Raw genomic sequence first — 18,991 nt, forward strand, 5'->3', positions numbered from 1 at the left:
GAGGTCAGGGCTACGCTAAAGGACCCTGAAGGCTCCTGTGACTGACCAGTGCTACCACCACAGGGACGACCAAGAGAAGCCACCCAGCCCTAAGGCCTCCTGGACACTCAGGGGTCCCCAGCTGCATGACTCGGGGGCTGGTCTACCCTTAACACATTGTATCAAATATAGAATTTGATTGAAAAACTGCTTGTAAAAATAAAATTCAAATCACCCTGCAGATCAATGCAAAAGCATACTGCCGCATCTATAGGAAAAACAATTCATCCAGAAAAACTACATCTGTGGCTTCCAAAAATAAAGCATTAGCAAGCCTGAAGGTAAACATTGGGTCATTTATAAAAGTGGGGGGAAATAGTCTCTACCATGTCCATCAGGTACCACATGCATTGGGATAGCCAGTCAGCTAAGTCAAACCAGAGCAGGAGAGGAAAAAAAAAAATAAATATTTGCATTTAAAAACAACAAAATACAAGACAACGGAAAGAAAAAAAACAAAAACCCGCCCAACCCCACTGCAGGGGCTGTCTTTCTATCAAGCGCTCAGTAACAGGTAAACATCAGGAATACAGGTGTTGGGCCAGCTGCAGACAGCACGGAGCTAGCAGTCTCCCCACTGGCAGTGCCCTGTGGCCTGGAGGCCAGCAAGCGGGTGAGTGTGAGGAGTGGCCAAGAGGCCAAATCTGGAGAAGGCAGAGCAGACCCAAAGTGGTATCAAGTGTGCATGTGAGGATTTCCCCAAACGGGAGAATGAAGCCAAAACCAAACAGCCCCTCTCTAGAAGTACAGGTGTGCTCGGTTTCAGAATCAGTGGGGACTAGGACAATCTGGGCTTACAACACGCAGTGACGAGGGTAGGAGTTTTGCTAGTATCACTAAGGGCTAATCTACAGAATGGGGCCTCGATGTCTCCCTAGAGTTTCCCATCGCTTCATCAGCATGGGGGGAGAAGGAAGGGGACACGACCTGCTGCATGGTGTACACAGTGGTAAAGGAATGGAAGTCATGATGGGGTTTTAAGAGTGAGTATCTTACATTGTACCAGGAAGAGTGCCACTGCGAGAGTCTAATTGGGTAGCCTCTCTTAAAGAGACAGGCACGTCCTAGTTTTCCTTCCAAATGGATACAGAGCACAACAACATAATCACATTCAGTTTGCTTAAAGCAAGGCACACCTTACTTAACAGTGGGGTTGGGAACACAGTTAGCACGTGGGCAGTCTTCAAACTTGGCCAGGTGTCACCTCAGGAGATAACGGCACCTGTCACCAGTCTTGGGTACAGGTGCGGCAAAAAAAAAAAAAAAAAGCTGGCGCCTGCAGAAGGTAGCTGGGTCTGCTACCACACCGCGGTCTCTCACGGTCTCAGAACGAACGGTGAGAATAAGGGGAGGGCACAAGTTGGGGGGACAATTATTTACCTGAGAAACTGGAACTATAGCCATTCACAAGCTCTGCGCCATCAGACACGTGGACGATGTGCATCTAACTCAATTAGGACATTTGGTCTGGGGGTACATTTCATATTAAAAGTGTCACAAGTAAGCATGGGCTACTACAGAAAGTACTTTCTGCAAGTACTTTGGCCCATCAGAAAAGAAAACTTATCCTTCAAGATGATCAAAACAAAACTCCCAGCTCAGATTTTCCCCCCAGCCCACAAGTGTTCCTCCCTATGAGCTCTCATAGGGCTTCCTTCCTGTTCCCCTGGCATCATGGGGGACGGCCTAAGAAAGCCCACAGAGCCATGGTGGTGGGTGGGTGGGGGTGGCCTCAAACACAGATGCCCAGCTGGCTGCAAGGGCCAGGTCCAAGAAGCTGGCAGCAGGCCTGAGAATCTGCACTCTAAAAACTCACTTGCATGACTAAGATCCCATGGCAAGGGGCTGAAGCCACACCTTAGAAACCCATGGTTCTAAGAATGGCTGAAAACAATTTCAGATTCTAAAAGTTCACTAGTTTAACCAGTTCTCCAGCCTGACCATGTTAGGTGAGCTGAGTGTTTTTATATCCTTTCGGAAACAGTTTGAGAAAGTGCCACTTGCCAATGGGATAGCAGGCAGTCCCAGTGCTTCTTAGACTGGGGGTCTGTCACTTTAAAAGATTTCTAAAGACACAGCAAGAAGAGACTAATGTCATTAGTAAGACACCCACATGCATACACAGATACACACCTGCTGAGGGTGTGACTTCCCAGGTAACTGCGCCCGCCCTTCCCACCAGCTCCAGTGCAGATGGGTGAAGGGGTAAAGGTGGTACTGTGTCCTCTAGCATGAGGTGCCACAGCTGGGGGAGAGGGTGGGCACCCTCCCCCCACCGCAGGGTCAGAGGTAAATGACGCAGAGCTGGGGGATGAGGGCCGTCAGCAGGGGCAGAAAAAACCCACAGAGCACAAAGCAGCACAGAAGAGAAGGCTCGTCTCCTTCCGGGAGCTTGTCTGTGGAACGGACCGGATGCTCACGCAGCTTCGGTACAAGCACAAAAAGCCCCACAGGACACATACTCAGAGGTGGCTGCTGCCATTTGCAGAGCCACTCGTAGTGGCCCCTCAGTTCAATGGTCTCTAGGCTGGCAAACCCACATTGGGGCCCAGAAGCAAGCCACACCCAGAGCAAGTCCGTGCCTTCCCTGCTGGCCTTGCCCACGGTCAGCTCCTCGGCATGTTCCAGTCCTACCTGCCAATCCCATGCCGGCAGAGCCACTGTGAGCAGCGCTCTCTCCACTTCAGTGCATAGATCCTATGAAACCCACCTTCCATAACTGCACATAGCTGAGAGCAGTGCACGCTTACGTGAACTTGTTTCCCAGCCATGGGAGAATAAATAAATTCCACTTGTGCTTCATCGGCTGCGCGACACACACGGACGAGGCAGGGAGGACGGCAGATTACTGGCAAGCACACTGTCCTTCCCAGAGGTACAGGCTACACAGTCCACACGGGGGTGGGGAGGGAAGGAGGGGGCATCGCTGTTACGTGAAGCCAGGTGCATATTCCTCTACTTAAGCACTAAAAGCCACAAGAGGTGGACTGTCTCCAGGCTCCACACGGCTCCTGGTACGTGAAGCAGGTCACGAGAAGCGCCCCTCGTCAACAAAGGGGAAACAGCATCTACCTACCACATTAATACTGCAAACCAGATACATATATTCTTCTCTTACATTAAAGACATAACAGTGAAAAAGGATTGTACTGTATCTATCACCACAGACCCGTATTCTTTAGAAACTTTGGAAAATAAATGTCACAGTCCTACAGGACAAATCTTATGATTAGACTGTCAGTATATTGTCTTTTTTCTCTTTTTAAATAAATTTTTATCAAAATGGCACTTGTCTGCCAATCTCTCAAACTTGTCACTGCCCTAAACACACGTGACCATCCCCTTGGCCACTATGCCTTCATTCAGGCCTCGAGGGCAGGCAGTGGCCAGCGAGGGACACTGTGGATATCTAGCAGCCAAGTGCCCTGGGGCTGCAGGGCACATGGCAGCCCTTAGCACTCAACATTGGTGACAACTTCTAGGGCCAGGCTTTAAAACCCCAATGGTAATGGTGCTTTCCTGCTCAGAGCCTTCACAGCTAGATTGAGCCCATCGATTTCATTGAGAATCAGGTGTTAAGAACAAGTAAATCGAATGACCGAATAAATTAAAACCTTTTAAAGCCCTGAGAGTTCATAGACTGGTCTTAGGACATTTTGTTGTTTTTTGCTTTTAGGAAACGAGACTCTCAGTGAGCAGCTTATAGGTTTGGCAAACCACGTTTCCTACAATGGGGGTCTCATACAGGCCTGTAGCTCAAAATCCAAGTCTGAAATCTGGGACGGAAGGCATTCTGGAAAATGGAGGATCTAATAAAACCAAAGACGTCTCATGTTCGATGCTGGCTGTCACGGAAGGGCTGGGCATCTGTTGGTCTGAGTGTAGCTGGTCTCGTGAATCCAACTTGGTACACAATCGCTAAACAATACAACATGTCAAGCAAAGTACATGGTGCGCAGTGTGTCCTGGTGGACCTGGACCGCCTTGGCCAGCGCTTGGTGATCTCGCCCGTTGCTCTGCCCAGAGGTATGGCTTCCTTCAGCGCTGCGGAGACACAGGAAAGAAAAGGAGAAAGAATGCAGTCTTTCCTGGACACCAAGTGAGTCACTGGAGGCAGACAAGTGTACGGAAAGCCCCCAGCCCCCCGTGAGAAGCCAGCCTTGTCTACCCCTGCCAGCTGTGCTGCCACTCACCTGTCATGTTCTTTATCCACCAGGTGGTACCTGGCTCGGAAGGCCACCAGGTGAGCATAGTAAGCTGGCGCAGGAATTGACACAGAGCGTGTGCAGCGCACGTAGGTGTGACACAGCTGGTAGGTCAGAATCTGAAGCTCATCAGAAGAGAAACGATTGTCATCCCAGAGCACGTGGTAGTGGGAAGGACGGCTTGTCCCCTGAAAGAGGTTAGAGGCCAGAAAGACTCCGCGTGAGACCTTTACCAAGAACAAGGCAGGCAGGCATGGTGGCTTGAGGAAGGAGGAGCCACATTTGAGGTCATCCTTGATGGAACATCCTCTCTTCATCCCTCCCTCCCTCCTTCTAACCAAGCCTCGCAGCATTAGTTTAGCTGACCTGGAACTCTCAGTCCTCTGGCTTCAGCTTCCTACGTCACTACATCCATGTTGAGTAATATTAAATGTGGCTGTGACTCAAAATAGCCAGCAGAGAGGATTTTTAATGTTCCAACACAGAACAGGTTAAAGTCTGAGATGACTGATGGGAATAAAGGGTGTTTCACCCTACCATCAGCCTCATCACCATACATGTGTTCAAAACCACACTACACACTATACCCCATAAATATGCATTTGATGTAGCAATAAAAAAAGAGAGAACATTTTAGAAGGAGCTGAGCCGAAGACAATGTCCTCTGGGTATATTAGGTATTCTACAATATTCCATTTATAATACCAAGAAAAGAAATTCCCATCAGAGTTATGTATTAACATCCAGAAAGTGGGAGTTGAGAATATCTGAAGACTTCTCCTTCCAAAGTCTTCTGCAAGGGAAGAGTGGCATTCACTCGGCAGAAACACTGCTGCCTCCTTCCTCCCTGCCACTAACTGGTCTTCAAAGACCTCACTCTACCACTGGGAAGATGGCACAATGCTGCTAAAGAACATGCCGGGACTCCCTTGTCCTGGCATTTTGTGGGTGGTCAGCAAGCGGCTGAACATGAGCCCCCTGGCTCCACCACAGCAGCTTCCTGGGGTCCCACCTTTTAGTTCACCTAGGCCAGCACAAAACACGACGCACCACTTGGCCTTGACAAATCACTGTTCCTTACACCTTGCTTTCACCACACCCACTTCTACACTGGTCCCTCCCTATCTCTTCTGGATCCCAGGTGAACACCCACCTCTCCTGGCCACAGAATGAGCTGGAGCCCCATCTGCACAGTCATAACACATCCCAAATGTATGACACCATCACAAACATCCCAGACAGTCAAAGGAGCCTTCCTCCTTACCTGGATGCCAGCATGACTGCACAGGTAGAAGTCAAACTCAGTTGGGTGGGTGATCTTCGTGTCGACGGTTGTGCCTGCTGGGATGTTCCCACTCTTTCCAACCTGCAGCAACACAGAGAGCCAAGATGGTGGGCAGTGCCAGCAAGACGGCAGGGACACCTGCTTCTCAGCACATACAAAATCTGGTAAGTACCAGCCATCTCTACAGCTTAACTTGGGCTGGGGTCATGGTTCACACTGCATCCAGATGCCACAGTCAAGCATGGTCTGCTTACTGAGGGATCTGCCTGAACAGGCTCCAATAGCAGAGGCTAGGTTCCAAGTCTCAGTGTGGCCAAGGATGAGACCAGCTCCATATGCTTCCCCCTCCATTCCTAAGTGCAGGAAGTGAGTTGTACACTAGCACGTTCAGCTTAAAATATTTCAACCAGCGAACGGAGAGAGGAGAGGAAGAGAGGAGAGGGGGAGAGGGGTGGGGAGAGCCCCTCTGGTATGGTCACTTTCTACTCTTGTTAGCACAAGCAATAAATGCCATGAAATCCTTTTATTATTTAGAGACAGGGTCTCACATTTAGCCCAGGCTGGGCTAGAACTCACTGAGTGTTACATACTGGACTCTACTCAAGACAAACCTCCTGCTTTAGCACCCTGAGTGCTGGGATGACAGGCATGTGTCACTATGCTCAGGTAAACAACTCCTATACACAATCTCCTAGAGCACTCAGGCAATTTGTTTTGCCGGGATGGACACAGAGAAGCGTCGGTTTTATGTTCCTGGATGGTTATGATAATAGATCTGTATGCCATCACCGGCATTGCCTCTAACACCACCAGGATCTGGGTGCCATGCCCTTTCGTCAGTCCTCCCAATAGTCTTATCCTTGTGGGTAGGGCCAGGGAAACAGATGGAGACACAACTCAGGGCTAGCTTTGAGCCAGGCTGTTCAGCCTCAGACCCTCTGTCCTGGATCTCAGGGTCATGTGCCCAAATCTGTCCACATTTAGTGTTGTGATGTGGGTAATAACTCCTTTCTAAAACTGCACAAGCCTTTTGTTGTTTGTCTGTCTTTCAAGAAAGGCCTCTGTTCTATACCCTAGACTACCCCTGAACTTAGGACTCACCTGCCTTGGACACGTGAGGCTAGGGTTGCAGACCTGTGACAGGTCTTAACAAAACATTACTCCTTGAAGGGCTGCTGAAACTTGCCTGCAACTAAACTCCAACTATGGAACTCAGAACTTGGGAGCTGGGTCAGTGGGTGAGGCACTTGCTGCTCTGGAAGAGCACGGATTTGCTTTCCAGACCTACACGTTCGCTCACAGCCATCCACAAGTCTAGTTTCAGTGTGAGAGGGACTGGATCCCCTCTTCTGCTAAGAGTTCACAACTACGCCTTTACCATTCTCGGTCACATTTTGTGAGGATTCACAGCTGAAGGTCTGTGTGGGAAACCTGCCCATAAAGCTGGATCCTGAGACTTCTGGCATGGGTTGCTTTTAAAAAAGAATTTTTGGGTTTAGCTCCAGAGATGAATTTTGTAAATATACATAACTCCATAAGCATTGTGGTGCATTTCAGACTTCACTAGCTGAGAGTCACTATCCAAATAAATGGTACGGCCTGCTTCCCTGGAGGGCACCTTCTCCCTCTGCCTGGGCATCCGAGGAGGTGGCAGACTTAATCTACTTCCTCATTACTGCCCATCCTCGGGAGGCTGCAAGGGAACGCCAGCTTCAGGAGCTGCAGCTTCCCTTCGTGGTCTGCAGAGCAGAGCCATTTCTCATTCTATAATACATGCGCTCAGGTCTCCAGGCTGAGCTGAACTGGAATAAACCATTTGGTTGTGTTCAGCTGTGAGTGCTCGCTGTCTCCGTTCTGTCTTTAATGCGTGAGCAGCGGCAGCCAAGTCAAAGTGTCGAGCATTCTCAAACCTCATTTGCATAACGATCAAAACATACGGTTAGGCTTGGAAACCACCCGAGACTTCTGGTCCTTCCATGCGAATCCCGCACTTGCAGCTCTCCCCACCCCTCTCTCCCATTCCTGCCTGTTTCAGGTTCCAACAGAGGTGTGTCGCAACGTCTACCCGTGACACTATTCGTCAGCTTCCCTTGGAAACTCTGCAAGCATTTGCTGTTGTTTTCTTCTTTTCCCCTCTTTATGTCATTTTAGGATGTAACACTGGGGACACTGGAGACCACAGCTACAGTAGTTACTGGTAAATGGTTTCTTTCTTTGTGGCACTCACAACACTTATAAACAAACACTGGCTTACACTGGAGACCACTGGGCAGAGCTGAACTGCAATGACCATCTTGCAACAGTGTGGTGATCCCAGGCCTGATGGGTCTGGGCCCTCAGTGCTGGGTTCAAGGTCTGGTAGATGACTTGAGGCCTTGACCTTCTGGACAGCCTATGTCTCCCAAGCTGCTGCCTTTATACATGGATGTGTGCCTCATTGTACCGTTAGAAGCACAGAACACATTTTTTCTAGGTCTTGGGAGATGGCTTGGTCAGTACAGTGCTTTCAGGCCATGTAAGCACAAAGGCCTGACTTTAATCCCAAGAAGTCACAAACCAAGTGCACTCTCTTACAATCCATGGTTGCAAAGGCACAAACAGGATTCCTGGGGCTTACTGGTCATCCAGCCCATCCTAAGGATGATACTTTTGGTTTGTCTTCTGGTCTCTACATGTGTACACTCACATACATGTACACACATGCCCAAGGACCCTTACCTTTCTCCAAATGAAGAGCATGAGATGTGTACATTCCCCAGAGTCAGAACCTGGACCCTCCTCCCCAAAGCCTTGCTAGACACCTGAGCCCAGGTCCTCAATGAAGAGTCTCCCCAGATTGTGGGAGCCACAGGGCTGTGACTCACCCGCTCATTCTTGTCTGTGCAGAAGAGACGTGTGTGGTGCCGCTTCTGCACCACGATGAATGTGATCCCTGGCTGATAGTCCTTCTCCAGCTTTATGCAGGCCTCTCTGATGGCCAGGAGCTCATGGTGAAGAACCTGCAGGACAGAGGCAGGCATCAGATGCCTCTTGCACACTGGAAACAGCTTTCCCGGTTTGGCCCACACTGGGTCAGGTACACCACTCTGACTTCTGACAACTGGTCTAATTTCATTCTGTTGCTGCGTTAAAAAGACTGACCAAAAGCAACTTGGGAAAGAAAAGGGTTTAGCTAGCTCACATTTCCAAACCGAAGCCATCACCAAGGAAGTAAGGGAAGGAACAGAACAGAAAACATGGAAGAACAGAACTTGCAGGTTTACTCGGCTAACTAGCTTGCTTTCTTTTAGTTTTGTTTATTCTGACTGGCCTGTAGCTCACTATGTAGACAAGACTGCCCTGAATTCAGAGATCTACTTGCTTCCACATCCTCAGTGCTGAGATTAAAGGCATGCACCAATATTCCCACCTCAGCCAGCTTTCTCAGACAACCCCGAGGCCCACTTGTCTAAGAACAGCGCTGCCCAAGTACACTAAGCGCTTCTACATCAAGCAGCAGTGTGAGGATGTCCCACAGACACGATACCAACAGGCTAATCTGATTGAGACGACATCTTAATTGAGGCTCCCCTTTTGCAGGTGACTCTAGTTTATATAGCTTTGACAGTAAAAATTATGGTCATGATTTCACATACATAGGGACCAAGGGCACACAGGTTCTGAAGTTAGAAGGTACACAAAACTGCTTAGTTTGGAATCCCTAATGTTCTCAATGCTCACAAAAGAGCAAGATGAAGATGTATGGGCTCGGACACCAGGGCCATTTGCCACAAGGCAAGAAATGGAGCAAACGCTCGTCTGAGTCAGACCAGAACTTCCCCCGGAGCACAGCACCCCACAGTACCCAGCAACACCCCCTCCTCTGTCTGTCAATTGTGGGTCCTGCACTGAAGATCTCATGTGAAGAGCTTGGTACACAAGTACCAGAAATAGTGGACTTCTGCTGTCAGGATAGTGTCTCCCCACCTTGCTCACCCCTAGCCTCAAAGTCTTGGCTTGGACAATTTTCCCACTCAAGTGTTCAGAGGAACTGCATCTATTTGAATCAAAGTCTTATTATTGTGCCCTGGCTGGACTCAGAACTCAGAGATCTGCCTGCCTCTGCCTTCTGAGTGCTAGGATTAGAGGCACGTGCTACCATGTCTGGCTTCCCTCGGATTTAACAGTCTCGATCAGTATACAGTGGTTCAAAAATTAGAATTCTAGTGCAGAGTTGCTTTGTGGCGATTCTAGCATTCTCTGAGTGGTGGAGCTGAGAATGGCAGGTCAGACCTTTCTATAAGAGAGAAGCACTGGACACCCAGAAGGTTGGACTGGGGGGCAACACGGCTCTACGTCACGGAAGCACATTGTAGAGGCTGTCACCACAGCTCTTGAACACAGCACTAGAGGCTTGGCCAGAAAGAACAGAGGGGGATGGTGTACTCCCAGGGCCCATGAGTGTCTGTTCTGAAGAGGGAAAGTTGCCGCTTCTGCCCCAAATAGGAAGCAAATGAGCATGTACTTTGCTGCACGCCTGTGGTCAAGGCAGGCACGTAGATTCTCCAGCACTTAGAAATGTGCAGGGAAGGTGAACTCCTCAGTCTGCCTGCCTATTCCCTGGCCTGAGGTTCCATCCTCACCCAGGTCTCCACTGTCCAAACTTACATCCAAAACTTCCCTCCTGCCTACCCCCATCATGGGCCCTGAAACCTCATATGGCACAGACCACACCACCATCTGCCTTCTCCACTGTGAGCAGCCAACTGACAGAGGCAGAGGACGGTGCAGAGCGGCTCACCTGCTGGAACTGGCCCTCAGAGACGCCGTCTCGGTAGAAGATGATGCGGGTGGGCTTGAAGCGTGTGGATTTGTAGAACTGAATGAGCAGCTCTCGAACCATAGCAGCCAGGTCCTGGATGATCTCCTGTCGGTGCTGCTGTACGCGCACGGTGGCACAGTAGCGGTTGGGGTGTGCGTCCATGCTGCCCACGACCTGTGGGACACACAGTCAGCAGGGGACAAGGGCTCCAGGGGTCCCTCTTCTACGGTCCAGCTAGAGACTGATCTGTAAAGAAGCATCTTCTCCCAGTGTCCCTCACAGCAGAAAGTACTGCTAGGCACCTTCTGAAGATGGGATACTTGCCCCATGGTGCACAAGGAGGCGGCAATACTGAGCCCTACTGTGTTTATATAAGGTATAAGGTAGCTGACATCTGTACAAAGAAAGCAACTGGGGCTGCCTGTAGATTTTCAAGAGCAAACACTTCTTCAGACTGGCATGTGTACATCTAAGTATGCCCAGACTTAGATCCCTAGGAAGGTCACAGCCCCTTGAAGCAACTTGACTGTTCAAAGGCTCATCTAAAGGAGCAACCAGAGGACTAATCAGAGCGCCATGATGCTGCCAGGGTTCTGAGGTTAGGGGGCCAAAAGTAAACTGACAGCTACGGCTAGGGCCAGCCCACTCCCAGGTTGGGGAAGGCACTTCCTTATTCCTTGAAAGCATAAAGGGAAGGGCCCTGTGTCCCTGGGAAGCAGGTGACCAGCAACTCCTCTGAGAAGTTTAGAGAGCAGTCTCCAGGCCCTTCCAGATCCCTTGTTGAAGAAATAGTTCAAGTTGGCATAAGCAGAAAAAAGTCAACATGAACAGAAACCTGTCCTATTGATTGAGAATCGTGGGCACCAGGAATAAACATAGATTTCTGCTCTTTGGAATTTAATAAGCCAGGCTCTGATCTTGGTTGACAACTCACCCCCCGTCTGGTATCAACTTAAACCAAAGCAGCTGTGTAAACTTAGGGGTTTTGCTGATAGGATCGTCAGAGGTGGCAAGACCCACCCCGAATCTGAGTCACACCTCTTAGTGGCAGCCTTTTCCTTTTTGCCTGCTTGTTGTGGGCAAGTTTGTCTATCCTGTTACTGCAGGCAGATTCTGACTTAGACCGAGACAGGCAACTCTCCAGGAGTTCTCCTGGACTCCAGCATCAAACTGGGACTGAGGAGACACTCAGCTTTGTGGACTAATTATTCTTGGCCTCTGTGTTTTAAGACTATATCACCCCATACACCTATGACATCATCAGTATCACCCATATACCTATGACATCATCAGTATCACCCATGTACCTATGACATCATCAGTATCACCCCATCACCTATTTGCCATTAGATCATGATTAGACCAACCAAGCAGGTAAGTGACTTCCATGTCTTCTCCTTCACACACTACTGCAAACAAACCACAGACACTTGAGGGGCAAGGGTCCCAACCAAGCAACAGGACATTAGGAGAGATGCCACAGGAAACCGCGGACACTCACGGCAGCAATCGAAGGTTTCTTCCCATCCCCAGCTGGTGGGTGGGTAACATCGGCTCCCAGGAAGATGACAGGTTGCTGGAACACTGGAGGCCTACAAGAAAGTGGGTGTTTGAGGCCTAGGCTTGAGACAACGCATGGATGTCTGACAACAGAAACTATTCCTCTCCCTATCTGGGAGGCAACCCTTGCTCTAACATGGCATTTTTCAAGAGATCTTCCTGCCTCTACCTCAGTGCCAGGTAACAGGCATGTACCACCACGCCCATCTGGTTTATGCTGGGTTTGAACCCAGGACCTTATGTATGTCATGCAAGCACTTTACCAAGTGAGACATCCCCAGTCCCCAACAGAATCTTTATCCTTAAAGATACACACAGAAAGCCTACTGGATTTAAACAATGATGTCTGCTATGAACTTGAGAAAGAGGCCAGGAAGGCAGGACTGAGAGCTGAGTATGGCAGCTGGCCTGGCTGGGTACTCGGGGTGCCTTTGTTCAAGACCTTCTACCTCCATAGGTTACTCCAGGGTCTCACCTGCCCATGACTTACTCTGTTTGAGGAGCATCTTGAGTAGTATTTTTTTAAAAGATTTATTTATTTACTTTATGTATATGAGGATGCTGTAGCTGTTTCAGACACACCAGAAAAGGGCATCTTATCCCATCATAGGTGGTTGTGAGCCACCACGTGGTTGCTGGGAATTAGACTCGGAACCTCTGGAAGAGCAGCCAGTGCTCTAACCACTGAGCCATCCATCCAGCCTGCATCCTGGTTCTTAACCACAGGGCACATTCCCAACTCCCAGCACCCTGGCCACCTCCTTTCGTGGCCATCGGTTCTGGCTGAGACCTTCAGGCTGGATGCTCACTGAGTGGTGGTATGTGTGTCGAGGGAAGGGGACACAGAGGAAGTGACAGCCCTCCACGCAGCACCCAGAGTCCACCCGGCCTGTCCTGACTCCTGCATTGTGGGGCTGGGCCTATCATATACTGCACAACTAGGGCAGCTTCATCTTTATTTCCATGGTGACACCAAGGCTGGCGGCACCCCTCCACACCCATTTGACACCAGCAAACTTTGTGGCTGCCGCTGATGGCCAGAGGGTAATGGTATCAGCATGGCTATCAGGAAGGGGTTTACCCATCCTGTCTGCCTGCCTTCCTGCAATTTTCTTGCCCTCTCTCCCCTTTGTTTTGACACAGTCTCACGTATTTCGGACTGGTCTTGGACTTCGAGTCCTGCTGCCACAACCTCTCAAATGCCGACGTCGTAAGAGTATGCCTCCGCACTTTGTGCCAAAAGAAACTTGATTATTCTAGAGGTGTCCCGAGACTATCACAAAGAACCAAAGACAAGGTGACACTGTGGGCAAGGAGAGGAGGCCAGAAGGGCATCTTTCTCCCTAAGTGTGTGGAGTCCAGATAATATTCTCTGTGTGAGACCCTAGGTCATGATTTGTGAGGCGACTTCACATTAGTGTGAAGACTGTGGCACTCAGAGGGGAGTGTGTCTACTGCACATTGCCATCTCCCAATCAAAGTCAGGCACAGTGGAGACCTATGTGTGTGTGTGTGTGTGTGTGTGTGTCTGTCTGTCTGTGTGTGTGTGTGTGTGTGTGTGTGTCTGTGTGTGTGTGTGTCTGTGTTTGAGACCAGCAGGATTTCTCCTCAGCACCCACTCAGGGTAAAACTATGTAAGAAAGAATCCTATGTGTTAAGCATGTGGATCCATGCACTCTTTCCAGGGAGAGGAGCAAGTGTCCCTTTCATCTCCATTGTGGTTGCAACCACCCCTGGGGGGCCCTGCACCCAGCCTCAGACTTAGGTGCCACTTCTCAGACACAGGTAGTCTGTGGCACTGTGGTCCTGCCAACCACACTCGAGATGCCTGTGCCCCTTGGCCTCACTCTCCCTGCTGAAGGTGAACTGAGTAGTACACCCAAAGATCCTGATCACTGCCCTGCCACCCCGGCCACCAGGTACAGCCATGTAGCAGCTGTATTTCTACATGGGTGGATGTGACAAATGTGTCACAAGCCAGGCACACCTGCGCAAAGCTTCCCATGAGCCCAGCCTGCTGGTACCTCCCAGGTTCTTTCTAATTCAACCCACGCTGCCATGGCAACAAGCTTTCCCTTTCAAGGTCTCCAGTGACTTCCCTATCACTGGGTCCAATCATCAGGCCACACGGTGCGGCGTATTGGCATTTTGTGATGCAAGACATACTTCCTTGGGTGCCATGACTCAAGTGCCTCCCCTCCTTGTCTTCTCTTCTATTCCCAGCATCCCTAGCTTTCACCCTGGGCACAGGGCTCAGATCTCCTTGGCACTCACTCAAGGATGCTCACCCATCTCATGGTTCCTGTGCTTTCCCAGAGCTCAGCATCCCAGCCCAAGCTACCCCTCCTTCAGGAAGGGCCCTGTGTTTGACACTAACTAGACCAAAAGCCCAGACAACCAACTGCCTTTCTTCCCCTTTAATCTCTCCAATCTAGTCCACCGTCCTTATCTCCAAAGATTCAGGGCTCCTCAGCCTGCCAGTCCCCAACATCAGCCTGGCAGAGACTGACCCAAGTCTGCTCCACCTAAAGCCACAGCCAGCCCCCCACGGCACAGGCCTGCCCCTCATTCTCAGTTTCTACAGACAGTTTCCTCAACCAAAGCTATCACTGTGAGGGCTGGAGAGATGGCTCAGTGGTAAGAGCACCGATTGCTTTTCCAGAGGTCCTGAGTTCAAATCCCAAAACCACATGGTGGCTCATAACCATCTGTAATGGGATCTGATGCCCTCTTCTGGTGTGTCTGAAGACAGTTACAGTGTACTCACATAAATAATAAATCTTTTTTTAAAAAAGCTATTACTTTCACTCTCTTCTGCCTCAACTGCAGGTCCACTGTTCAAGGAGGGGCAAACAGTAACTTGGGCCTTGTCCTCTAATAGCCAGGGTAGCATATCTGCCTCGAGTGAGGAAGACACAGTTCCGCGTCTCCATCCCTTAGCCTTGTGGAGCATGTTGGCAGCCAGCACTTGGCCTAATAAGTTCCTGGGCCAGGCAGAGGACCCATCAATTGTGGCCCCTACAGAGAATTTCTAGCCCAAGTACTATGATCTTAGCAGCAAGCTAACAGCCCTGGGTGAGCAGAGTGGGAAACACTAGAGTCTACACTGCAGTAAAGCTCCAGGGACCAGCTGACAAGTCTGTGGAAGCCCATTTCCTGACCTGTCCTGGGCCACTCACTCTCCTAACCCTCCAGTGGAGATTGCTGGCCTTGGCACAAAGAGTGGGGTGGCAATGGCCCCACACCAGCCTTCAACTATTAGGGAATCCAGTCCTAACAGTCACCCATCCCTGAGGCCCCTGGCTCTGAGGGGTCTGGGACTTATGCCCACATGAACTACCTGTGAGTACCTCTCTACTGAGCCAGCTGGTGTATGTGCAGGGTGTGGCCACCTCACCTGCCCTGTGGCAGCAGGATGTTGTTGACTCCTCCCAGTTTGACATTGATCTTTAAGCAGAGATTGGATAGGGTCTGTGGCGTGGTCCTCTGCACGTTCTTCATCTGGACACACTGCGTGGCCATGCCCAGCACTGTGTCTCCCACACGCTTGACTTCCGCTGTGGAGCAGGGGTGCACATGTCACAACATGTCCCAAATAGAAGCAGCTGTCCCCTGCCCTGTGGACTGCACTGGTGCGGGGCTCAGCCATGGCAGCTGCATCAGGCGCCTGCAGTCGGCCTGTGCACGATGCTGGCAGATGGAGGGCAGAGCTCCTGGCTGAATCCTGCTTTAGTGCTGCCAGGCACCTGTGCCTGTCTCCCTCAGGACGGGAATCTGGAAGCACATCTCACACCAGCCATTTGTGATCTGGGGCCCAGGGTGGGGTGAGCAGAAGCCGGCTATAACTGAGGCTTCATCATTCCTCAGCAGAAATGACACCTCATGTTAAGCAAATGCCTGGGTAGCTAAAAATAAAACCACCGGCCTCCTCAAAACCCTTGGCAAACACAGAACATCAAAGTGCCGTGGGGATCCACACTCCTCCATTTCCAGATTCCTTCCCGGAGCAGCTGGTCATTGCTCTAAGGACTGTTCTAGAAACCCGGACCCCAGGGACAATGCTCATTCCATCCAAACACCACTGCACGAGCAAGCCTGCTTTGAACTTGGAGGGGGAAAGCACGGCGGCTGTGGGTCTGCAGTCTGCCTGTGGTTAGACAGGACAGACCCCTACTAGTAATAGTAACAACCATTAAGAATCCCAGTTCTTTCTGACTCCTGCACCACCAGATCTCACACCAACACCCTTTTGCTGAAAGCCTCTGGGGGCGGACAGCTCTCACCCTGTAGATCTGTCCGTATGACCTCCCTGCCTCACTGAAGGCCTCCTGAAAGGAAGGCTGTACCTGATTCATTCCCTCTTCTCTCAGCATCATTAAGCTCTCCACTGATGAAATGAGCAACTACCCTCTAACAAACAGAAACCCAGCCTTGTCTGGGCTGGTGGCAGAGACCAGACGTGCTGACTGAGGCCTAGGGAATCAAGAGTCAGTGGGGCCTCCTCAGGGAACACTGGCATAGCAGGGGACTCTCTTCCATCTGCCAACACTCCTGCCACAGCATGACTATCAAACCAACCCTCAAGTCAAATTATGGGCTGTAGCTGGCTGTTGCTACTTTGTGGTTTCTTTTTTCCCCACCCTTTATTCACTGGTCTCACCCTCTATCACTAGATAGGAGAGAAAGGATAGTGGGGACAGAGAGACCCCTGAATCCAATTTATTTCCTTTTGTTTCTATTGACCATGACCACTAATAATCTGCACCCGACCTCCCTAAACGACCAATAACTACCAACGCCATCTCTTGGGGTGTTGGTGTCAATACAAAGGGGAACATTTATCCATTCCTAGAATTCCAAACATTGGGCAATTGCAGAAACTATCTGCAGCTATGGGCCACCGGGACTTGCTAGATACCTGGGACTGGGGCCTCATTCAAGACAACAGTGACAATGGCCTGGAAAATGGACTAGAGTAACCTGACCTCCCTCTCCCCTTTCTCAGGCTCAGGAATGAACCCACCACTCAGTTCAGTCCACACAAAGGGGAACAGGCAAATCACAGCCACTGGAACCCCCTCAACCCCCAAAGGCCTACAGATGGCTGACACCTACCGTACACAGGAGTTTTGCCAGGCAGGATAACCACCACCAGCTGGAGACCAGCGTATGTGTTCTTCAGGTGTCGGAACATGGGTTCCACACTGTCTGCCCCCTGTGCATATTTACAGAAGCAGGGCTGACCCTGGATAGGCATCCCAGCATCTCTTGAGATCTTCCTCAGTTGCTCTGTGAAGGACCTGAGGGGAAAAGCCACTTGGCTAAGATGTACAATATATGGAAAGGAAGTCATATCCTTTCAACCAGGGGTTCTGAATACAGTTTAATAAAGTCAAAGGGGTGGGGAGAGGATTTTAAGTGCTTGCCTAGCACGCCCAAAGTTTGATCCCAAACACTGGATATTGCAGGTATGGTAATCTTAGCATTTGGGAGGAGAGGCAGGAGGATCTATAGTGCAAGGTCATTTAAAACTACATGATGAGTTTGAGGCTAGCCTGAGATACACAAGATTCTATCTAAACAAAGCAAAAACAAACAAAGAGAATTATGTTTTTTATTTGCTTTTGGTAGCTCAGACTGGCCTCAAACTCAGGATTCTGCTGCCTCACCCCTCTGGGGGCTAGGCACCATGCCATGCTAGAATTTAATCTCAGGCATTAACCCATGAATGGGGTGAGTGCACCACAAACCCATGGAAGGCCCAGGGATAATTGCTGGGATAAAATGGCAGATATAAGTGCCTGCTTGCTGCCTTTCTGTAGTGACACAGTATGGCTCTTTTGGGCCACACAGGCCTACTAAGCAACTCTGTTAGGGCTCTGGTAAAATAAGGGACACCTTCAGCTGCCGTATGGGTTTTCCCTGCTGTTCTGGTGGGTATAGCTTGGCTTTGGAGACACAGACCCAGAAGGAAACAGAACAGGTGGCAGTCAAGCAAAGCCAGCATTTGGACTGCAACAAGACTCAGGAGGCTGAGAAGACTGGCTATGTTCAGAGTAAAAACATCCAACCAGCAGCCAAGGTGAGGACATTTAGTTCCAACCTAGTGGAGCAGAATCCACCTCCCATGCGCTGCACTTACAGAATGCACATGTGTGTACCTGCAGTCACACCATCAACAGGTAGGTGTGTCTGGGGACAGAGACCAAAAATAGAAGATGGGCAGAAGTTGGTCAGCATCTAGCCGCTGCTCGACTTTTCTCTGGGCTTCTGGCTCATTCTCTCAGAAGCACAAGCAAAAGCTACACCAGTGTAGAATGACAGCCTCTATCCAGTGAACTCAGCCCTGCGTAAGACAGCTTCACCAAATAGCCTCTTGTTGGGGTGGTGGTGTTATAGCTATCTATTCTCTGCAGGTTTTGGGGTGCCCCCTTCACTGCCCCCAGACAGGTAAAAACCAAATGTCTTATTTCCCCTCTAACCTTGGAACACGAGTAAAACCCTGTGAGCTCTGATGTACAATCTTGTTGGCACTGGTCAGGCTTAGTTACTTGCCACTGGCCCAATGCTCAGTGCTCTGGGCAGAGGAGCGGGCCTCTGCAGCTCACTGTATCAGTCCTAAGCTACAGGGAAGGTGGCTGGGAGCAGGCCAACTCCTGATGGGTGAACGGTAACCCGTCCTTCCCCAGGAGAGCAGCCACTGAAGCCCACCACAATACTGACCTCTTCTACTGTGGCTTACCACCCCAGTTTTCAGTTTCACTTCTCATTTAATTCACTGAAACGTCACGGTAGCACCAGCACAATGGCTTAATGAGAAAAGGGGACGCACACCTGTAATCCCATCAATAGCGGAGGCAGAGCAGGTAGATCTGTGAGTTCAAGGCCAGCCAGGGCTACATAGTTGAGTTCTTGGACAGCCAGGGCTATAGACAGAGACAGTGAAATGTGTTGTTTCTACAGTCTGAGTCCACCGACTATGTCCACCCTCTGCTTCCATGGAGACTGATTTATTTTAACTTCATTGCTCAGGTACTGTTTTCTCTCACAGCTAACCTTGGCCTCACCACATTTCATGAATGGGAGTCACCATGAGCGAGT

At 50.2% G+C, this 18,991-nt stretch overlaps 1 protein-coding gene across 1 annotated transcript in view; it reads right to left on the reverse strand.

Annotated features, from left to right (window-relative positions):
- Positions 1–3,123: 3,123 nt before the first annotated feature.
- Positions 3,124–18,991, reverse strand: part of Ago2 (argonaute RISC catalytic component 2) — a 36,614-nt gene continuing 20,746 nt past the window's right edge. The window contains exons 11-18 of the mRNA XM_032916445.1: positions 17,006–17,190; positions 15,288–15,447; positions 11,832–11,922; positions 10,310–10,504; positions 8,394–8,528; positions 5,509–5,610; positions 4,233–4,432; positions 3,124–4,083 (exon numbers count right to left, since the gene is read on the reverse strand). Of these exons, the coding sequence (XP_032772336.1) occupies positions 3,975–4,083; positions 4,233–4,432; positions 5,509–5,610; positions 8,394–8,528; positions 10,310–10,504; positions 11,832–11,922; positions 15,288–15,447; positions 17,006–17,190 (1,177 nt within the window). The 3' untranslated portion in view covers positions 3,124–3,974. The remainder of the gene's footprint in view (positions 4,084–4,232; positions 4,433–5,508; positions 5,611–8,393; positions 8,529–10,309; positions 10,505–11,831; positions 11,923–15,287; positions 15,448–17,005; positions 17,191–18,991) is intronic.

Source organism: Rattus rattus, chromosome 1, assembly GCF_011064425.1.
Source record: "Rattus rattus isolate New Zealand chromosome 1, Rrattus_CSIRO_v1, whole genome shotgun sequence".
Classification (NCBI taxonomy): Eukaryota; Metazoa; Chordata; class Mammalia; order Rodentia; family Muridae; genus Rattus; species Rattus rattus.